Raw genomic sequence first — 9066 nt, 5'->3', positions numbered from 1 at the left:
CCCTCTTCCCATGCTTTCTTTCTCCCTGACTGACTTCTAGAAATTTTAGCTACTTGGACAAAAGGTAAATTAGCTAAACATATTTCTGAACTTAAATATATTTTATATTAAATGTTATAAACGGGCTGGTGAGATGGTTCAGTGGTTAAGAGCACTGACTGCTCTTCCAGAGGTCATGAGTTCAAATCCCAGCAACGGCACGGTGGCTCACAACCATCTGTAATGATATCTGATGCCCTCTTGTGGGGTGTCTGAAGACAGCTACAGTGTACTTACATATAATAAATAAATAAAAATTTTTTAAAAATGTTATAAACATAATCTCTTATTTGAGAAATACATATCCCAATACAGAAGAAAATCCAATTTATATTTTTATTTTATATTACAGTTAAAGTTTACCATTTTAAGACTTAGTATGTACCTCTGCTGATCTTTAAAATACCTTTGGCAGTAGTCAAATCTATAATGTCATACAGTTTTCCTTTTAAAAATAAAAAACAAACTTGAGCCTTTTGAAACATTAGTTTATAAGCTGATTTTCAGAAATGTGAAACTATTGTTTCTTTATCCTAACACTGAATAATACAAATATAAAACTGGTTTTAACATACTTCTACCATTAACTAGTTTAAATTTAACTCACTAAGTCTACAGCCTATCAAGTTAAAAGGCTTCCCATGCACAGAGGTGTCATGAGACACGGAAGGTCATTATCCACTGTGGACCTCTCCATACGATATCAACATGTTAGCTTTTGAGTCTAACTTAAGTATGAGTTTGTTTTTTCTCCCAAGTATAATTTATGCTCAGACCTATCCCTACAAAATTGCCAAAACTGTTGATGCACGTGAGACTCCAACATGCTGGCAGTGGTTCAGGTCAGCCAGAACTCCCCAGCTGTGTTTGTACCTGAGACTTGATCTTGCTCCTCTCTTCCCAACACTTTAAACCTAAAAATGGTCCAAGTTACTGTTGGGAAAAGCTTAAGTTTCCTTTTAACACTGAGACACAAAGTGAAGCCAGGCATAGAAGAAAGGAACAGGACACAGAGACTGTCATAAGCAGGTCACACGTAGGTCTTACGAGTTCTGAGGAGAGTGATGAAGATGGTGATGATCACAGCAGTAGTAAAGGCTCACGGAGAGATACACAATCTGCCCAACCGCTCAAAAGCTGAGGAACCAAGTCTGTGCGTGCATGCGTGCGTGCGTGCGTGCGTGTGTATGTGTGTGTAGCCCCATGTTCATTCAGAGGGTATCAAATCCCCTGGAGCTAGAGTTATAGGTATCCACTGTTCAAACTCCCAACTCCAGTCTTCAGAGAATAGCAAGTGCTTTTAACCTAGGAGCCAACTTCCAGCCCCACCCCCAGCCCAAGGTCTATACTTTTATCGTTGCCTATTTTCTCTAATCTCTAGTTAGAAAGCATTGATTTAACACCGCTATATACCTGTTAGCCTACTGGGATTCCATAATATGCAAGTGCTTACTATATAAGAAATACCAAACTGGGTGCTGAAGGAATAAAGAATGTAAGTCAACGGCTCTGCCTCGGCCCTAAGCAGAACACAGATAGTGTATACAGAGACTGCCAATAAAGACTGTTACAATTTTATCATAGATACTTTTACAAGCACCTGTTATTGATAACTTCCCAAACCTACAAATTCCCTGATAAGTTTCCATAAGCAACACTTCCCCCATGACAAACTGCCTGTGGGCTTTAATAATAGTAAGGTTAAAAAAAAAATTAAAAACCACGAGAAGTATGTCATTAGCTTACATTCTCAATGACAAATGTCCACTCTTTGTCTTCAAACTCTTCTGCATGAGGATCCTGCAACAAAAGGAAATTATGAAAAGTAAGAAAACAAGTATCTTTAATCCAATCAATACAATAAAAAAAATACAAATTGGCTTGTTTGTAGTTTTACTAACATTTTAAAAGGAGCAAAATATCCTTTAAAAAGAGCTAAGTAATATCCCTAAATCTAAGCTGTTACTTTATATTGATAAAGTTAGCTTTTGTTGATACCTCTCCCAGCACTGCGTCTATAAGGTCCCAGCACTGCGTCTATACGTAAGCCAACTTTGTGAGCTAACTACCTAGTACCTCACTGTGGGGCTAAATGCTCACACAGAGCGCCCCCCTCACATTCACATTCAGCATTTAAAATTACAAGTCCTACTTGAACAGAAGCATTTCTAAGTATCCCAAGGGACTCCACGATCTAGACAATGAGCCAATCAACACAAGCTGTTGATAATCCTCTTCTCGATTCTCCTGTTAAGAAAATACCTGAAGATTCTAAGGGTGAGGGATCCTGCTACCCCCATGGCCCCTGTCACTTTTACAGGCGTTTGGATGACAAACACTAAGTACTACCCAAGAGACTGTACAAGTACTCCATGGACTTTGCAGACTTGTCCTTGCATTTAAAGACATATACTATACTCTCCAGTGAATAAGTATACAGAAAATGAAAAAAAGACCTGACTCGAGATTAGAAAACAGTATGTTCCTTCTTGCAGAAATGAACAAGGAAAGCTTCATGAGAGAAGACACCCAGACTCAGCAGAACCATGCACCATTTCTACAAATATTAGAACAAATAAAGGCAACAAAGTGAGAAGACACACAGCGTGTGCAGAGCAGAGCAGACCAGAGTGTTCATCACCCTCTGCTTCCTGACTGGGGGAGGATGCAAGTGGCTAGCTGCCTCTAGCTGTGTCCAGGCCTTCCTCACCACTACACACAATGTCCCCTTCAAGTTGCTTGTATTAGGGCATTTCAACAACAAAAAATAAATAAATAACTAAGATATGTGGCAAGACAAACAGCAATACAGTAACTTTTAAACTGTAAAATTTTAATACAAGAATTGGCATTCTTTCAAATCCACTTCAAGGTGATCAAAAACTTTATCAAAAAATCAGTAACTTGAAAAAGAAAAATAAAGTAGTGGGCTCATTATATTGCTTTGAATGTAGTCGAGTTCAAGTCTATGTGTGAGGGGTAGGGTAGGTGTGTAGACATGCACAGCACAAAGGTATTTCAGCAGAGCAGACTTTGGCTTAACACACTAACTAACGATTAAGCACACCCACATAGGAGATGGACTCTAGTGTCTCAGGGTCTCATGCTCCACCTGCTCATCACAGGGAAGCATCTTGTTCATGACTGGCTCCACATGATTATAACTTGTGTTGCTATGGTCACAGCTCAGTTAGCGGCAACAGTCGCTCAATTCATTTATCTCTTGCTCACACATTAATTTTGAGTTACACTCTGGCCATGCTGGTATAACTCACATTTCTCCCTGACATGTATGATAAATTCCAAACCTCAGCCAGGCTTAGGGGCACATGCTTGTACCCCCCAGCTCCTCAGGAGGCTGTTGGGAGGATTACAAGTTCAGAGCTGCCTGGGTCACAGAATGAGCTCACTGCTGGCCTGGGCAACTCCATGAGACCCTACCCCAAAATAAAAAATATTGCCCCCTGGCAATGGGCAAAGAGATCCCTGTTGTTGTTATGTCATTTGGGCAGAGCAGGTGGGAACCCTTTGTTCATCCCAGCTTGATGCCTGGCTTGGTGACAAAGGCTGTTTTATGCCTAGGAAATCTCAAAATCAAATCAAATCCAGGAAAAGTAGCTTGGGAGGAAGAAGACAGACTTGTGTTCATCCATGCCATACGGTGTGAGAGGTAAAGATGCTCACAGACCTGCTCTCTGCCCCATGTCACAGGTGGGTCATAGATGCCCAGAGCCACACCTACCATTATGGACCACAGCATGGGAAGAGGAAGACAGACAGAGATCTGTGGACCTCCATGTCACCCACAGGCCTGCCCACACATAGCACATGTGGCCACAGACATCCACTTGCCTGAGAATCTCACCCAGGGACCCACTAGTTGGTAGCAGCCTAGAGCCACCACAATTTCTAAGTGTGTGAAGGACATAGGGGGGAGAAAGAGAAATGGAGCAGCTTGAACATCATGAAGAGAGATGGAACTGGAGACATGAGGTTGGAGAGGAATAGCCTGTTGTCAGTGGTAAATCCTGTCACTGTAATCATCTGGATAAGGTCCTAGCCTGAACTGCTGATGAGGGCTATGTCTGGGTCCATGGCTACCCAGGAGCAAGGGTTGGTGTTGGTGTCTGTAGCTTATATTACCACTAGAGAACATGGGGACATCCCTGGTTGGGGCAGCCACCAGGGATCACATGGATGTCCACAGGGCAGCTAACTGGCTCTGTTCCTCACTAGCTGCAGCAATCTGGAGAGCTGGCCCTGGTGGCAGGGGTGTGCGTGAGCTGGCCCTGAGGATGTGCGGATGTGAGAGCTGACCCTGCTGCTATGGGGCAGAAGTGGTGCACCCCTGACCACCTCCAGTGAGCTAGCCCTGCCCTTTACCAGCTGGGACACTCTAGAGAGCTGTCCCTACACCCTGACTGGGCAACACAGTGGATCTGGCTCTGGAGGCCTGGGTGCAGGTGAGCCAGCCCTGAGGGCATGAGAGCAGGAGAGCTGACACTGCTTGCCTGTGGTAGTACTGGGTGGCCTAGACAGAGCAGTGCTAGAAAGCTCTCCCTAGTGGTACAGATAAGGAGGAACCAGTGCGCAGACCAGCATAGCTATCACCCAGGCCCAGTTCCAGGGCTCTGAGATGGACCACCACAAAATCTGTATCATCTTCAAATAGCTGGGATGCCTGAAAGAACCAATCCTACTGATCCAAAGCTGCAGGATCTCATGACACACAGCAACAAGAGGATAACTGGAAGGAGGCCCAGTGAGGATCCAATATTGATGGTGACACAGAAGCCAGAGTTCTCAAACCAGACGAATGACTCATTGCAACGAACATTTATTTGCAAGCCAAGATGTGTGGACAGAGGGATATACTGTGGGACAGGCTGATATACTACACCTTCCCCGATGATTTGTTTTCTATGTTTTGCTTTTGTGTGTGTGTTTTATTTGGGGGGAAGGCTGCAGGTCAAAGGGTGGATGTGAGGGAACAGGGAGATAAGCAGGACTGGAGTACATGATGTGAAACTCACAAAGAAGCAATAAAAAGTTGAATAAGGGAGATAAAGCTCAACAACAGAGCACTTGCTTAACACACAAGACTCTACATTCAATCCAGAGTACCTTGAACGCAATCCCAAACTTCTTAGTTACCCTCTGTACTCATGCTGTATGTAATGGCACGGTGGCATGCTGATACGGTTAAGCTGTGCTGACACAACTGCCTGGATAAGTAACTCACACTGGTAAAAGCTAAAACCGAACACAGAGCTTCACTACAGGGCTGGGAGAAGAAAGACAAAAGCTGAGAATTCTACTTGCTATTCTTTTCCATGTGGGCCTGGTCATGAACACGGTCATGGAAAGAAATGAGCATACAGATGGAAGAGCATTTTACAATTGCTCTAGAGCAGAGATGGCACTCCTCACAGACTGTAACACGACACACCGTTAGGGAGAGCCATTCTACCATCACCATCTTCCATCTTTGTCTCCATCTTTCTTTGTTTTTAGGAATGCTGTAGCCGTAATTATTTAAAATGGTGTTTTCTTGAGGCAACTATCTAAGCAGCAGCAGCAGCTCTGCTTAGCTTGGTCGCCATGTTCCGCAGCCAGAGGCCATGTGCGTGCAGCAGCTAGAAACAGCCAGAGGCTACACGTGTGTGCCACAGCTAGGAACAGCCAGCCAGAAATACCCGCCCTGGCACCCACAGAGATGCCAGTGTGGGAGATGGCTCTGCCAATCTCCCACACTGTCTCTTCAAGGCTGGGCTTTACCCAGACCATCTCGCCATCCAGTAGGAATTGAGACTCCAAGCTTAAATATTAATCAAAGGTTTTATATATTTGGTAATGCTCAATAAGAATATGCCCATATAATATGCCAATTAGCTAACCTAAATATAAGTTGTTACCCAGGACTGCTCCCGTACCTGCCGGGCTCTTCATCCTCCTACACCTCTCCCCCCCCCACTCCTCCTCCTTTTCCTCTTCCTCCCCTTACTCCTCTCACCTTAGCTCCTCCTACAGAATGCAGTACAATCAGTACCAAATCAACACCAACACAGAAATGTTACTGAGTGCTCACTATGTCCCAGTTAATGTACAAAGGGCGTTACTCACCCCAGCAACTTATGAGACAGGGATTGTTTCTACTGCCATTTAACCAAGCAGAAAACTTCAGAGCTGCCACCCTCACAGTACAAATGTAAAGTGACACTGGAGCTCCACACTCACTAGCTTAACCCACTCTGTCCATTTAGTTCAACCACTGAGCCCCGAGTCTCAAGAAACATGTGGCACACACCAGCTTCTCTACAATACTTGACAAATAAACTAATGAAATACACCACATAACAGTACCTTCATATAGAAATATAATCAATATCTAAAAATATATATACCTTGAAAACACAGATGGTGAAGTACACCTAAGACAATCTTATTTTAAGGAGTACTTTCCCTGGATTCAAGAGCTAACCTGACAGGAAATGTCAGTAAGCCATGTGAAAGCCATAGCAGCAGCAGCCGCAGCATTCATTTCTCAGGCACTTTCAAGTGGCTGTATATGGAATTATTTTATTACAGACCAGACAAAATATTTGTAATTAAGCCTTCTTCATTTATGTCTAACTGCTGTCAACTTTCTTACCTCTGTTCTAATAGTATAAAAAGGCATTTACCTTCTAAAAATCTCAAATGTGTTTTTAAATTTTTTACTAGCCATATCTATCTTCAATTTAATTGAAATTTCAAAATACAAGCCCATAATCTAAAGAAAGCAACTGCTGGTTCAATTACAGAGGGAAACACACTGATAACGTTCTTATGGTTCCGCAGTAAGAATACTGGTTGCTCTTCCAAGGACACAGGTTCAATTCCCAGCAGCCATGAGACAGCTCACAACCATCTATAACTTAAGATTCATGAGATCCAAACCCTCTTCTGGCTTCCTCAGCACCAGGCATGTACACAGGGTAGACATACAAGCAGGCAAACACCCATATACATAAAATATTATTTCTTCAAGAGATTTAGGGGCTGGAGTGGCTTCTCAACAGTTAAGAGCACTGAGTACTGCTCTTCCAGAGGCCCTGGATAACAATCTCAGCACCCTCATGGAGCCTCAGACCATCCAGTTCCAGGGGATTCATGCATTCCACAGGCAGCATAGCCATGTAGTGCACAGACAGAGATACAGACAAAACACCCATACATACAAAATAAACACATCTTTACAAGATAAATAAATAATTCAAAACCCATTGCTCTGTGAGTTTACGTGTATGACTGTCTCAGTGCAACAAAGGGCCCAGAGCAGCCCTTTCCACTTACAATTTCAAAATTAAGTCAACTGTGAAATTTGATAGAAGGGAAATGTATGAGGAAACTCTTTGCTAGAATATTTAAGTGCTGTTGAAAAACAAGATCCAAAACTTACATGAAAGAATACAATTGTTTGATTTTGGATCTTTTTTTTTTTTCTATCCAAATTCTGCATGATGTGGAAGATAAAGGATCTGCTGAAAATACTAATTTAAATACTGGAAATGGTTTCAAGGCTCCCCATAATATGACTGAGGAGAAATGTCTGATTCCGCAAACTAGGGAAGGAGGGGGTTGGTAGCTTCTTCCCTTTATTTTAATACTCAGAGGCATTTAAGTTGAGTGAGGAGCATATGCTTGCATCAGAATTAGAAACCACACTCAACTCCGAATCTTCTAATCAACAAGTTCTAATACCTACTTTTAACTCAGAATCATTCCATCAGTTCCCCATGAACATGTTCCAGCTCCATCTCCATCCTAACCCCTTGTTCTCTGCCATGAAAAATAAACGCAAAACACTGTACAACCTGGTCTACTCATCGGTCTTACCAATGTGAGCAGACAACATCAAGAAATTTACTTAGCCCGGGAGTGGTGGCACACACCTTTAATCCCAGCACTTGGGAGGCTGAGGCAGGCGGATTTCTGAGTTTGAGGCCAGCCTGGTCCACAGAGTGAGTTCCAGGACAGTCGGGGCTACACAGAGAAACCCTGTCTAGAAAAACAAAAAAAAACAAAAAGAAAGAAATTTACTTGATGAGATTGTTTAAAGTCTTCCTCAAGCATATCAGTGATCTTGCTGTTGTTGTAAATATTCATAACCCATTACTACAGAGTATGCAATACAGAACAGACCACCAGTGACTCTCAACCTTCCTAATGCTGCAACCCTTTAATACAGCTCTTCATGCTGTGCAACCTCCCAACCATAAAATTATTTCACTATTTCAAAAAATTACTTCATAACCCTAATTTTGCTACTGTTATAAATCATAATATAAATATCTCATATGAACTAATCTGACATATAAGCCCCAGAGGGGCTGCAATCGAGGTTGAGAACCACTGGCACCGAGGACAGAATAGAGCTGACTCATGAGGTACTGGGGACACTCCATCCCCACTGACTTAGCTCCCTTATCAGTAAAATGGAAATACTGATAGAACCTTGAGCTGCTTTGAGAATTAAATGAATTGATGTAAGCAGAGGTTCCAACAGTATTGTTCTTAACTACCAAGCTTAGGTCATCATTCCAACAGGAGAACTGTAGGAAAGAAGGACTTCATAACAGCTAACAGAATGGCAATAGGGCAATTCTGACAGTCCTAGAAAAGAAGATAAACAAAAGAGCGGCTACTGTCTCGGCTCTTATTTCCCCTATGCAAAGTAATGAGATGATGATGATGGTATCGTCATCAAAATTCTGTGTGTAATATATATGGCAAGCACAATGAAGAGTGTAATGTGTGTGGGTGTGTATGTGTATGTGTGTATCAGCACCTGGCAGGTAAAGTTAGGCAGATTTCATTGACCTCCAGGCCAACTAGAAATGTACACATATATACACACACATACATATATATATGTGTGTGTGTATAATATGTTATATATTATACATATATACATACATGTATGTATATATACATGTACATGTGTATATATACATGTGTGTATATATGTACATGTATATGTGTGTA

General features: G+C 42.3%; 1 protein-coding gene across 5 annotated transcripts in view; it reads right to left on the bottom strand.

The window, feature by feature from the left end:
* Ehbp1 (EH domain binding protein 1) overlaps positions 1-9066 on the bottom strand; it is a 269903-nt gene that overhangs the window by 214200 nt on the left and 46637 nt on the right. For all 5 annotated transcript variants that reach the window (XR_003712756.1, XM_028778114.1, XM_028778121.1 and 2 more), the window contains exon 4: positions 1786-1839. Coding sequence is in view for 4 of the 5 variants with exons in the window: in XM_028778114.1 (XP_028633947.1) it covers positions 1786-1839 (54 nt within the window). In the remaining variant the exon portion in view is untranslated. The remainder of the gene's footprint in view (positions 1-1785; positions 1840-9066) is intronic.

This window comes from Grammomys surdaster, unplaced genomic scaffold (genome assembly GCF_004785775.1).
Source record: "Grammomys surdaster isolate TR1022 unplaced genomic scaffold, NIH_TR_1.0 67, whole genome shotgun sequence".
NCBI lineage: Eukaryota > Metazoa > Chordata > Mammalia > Rodentia > Muridae > Grammomys > Grammomys surdaster.
The sequence above is the reverse complement of the archived record's forward strand: the minus strand, read 5'-3'. Positions and strand labels throughout refer to the sequence as shown.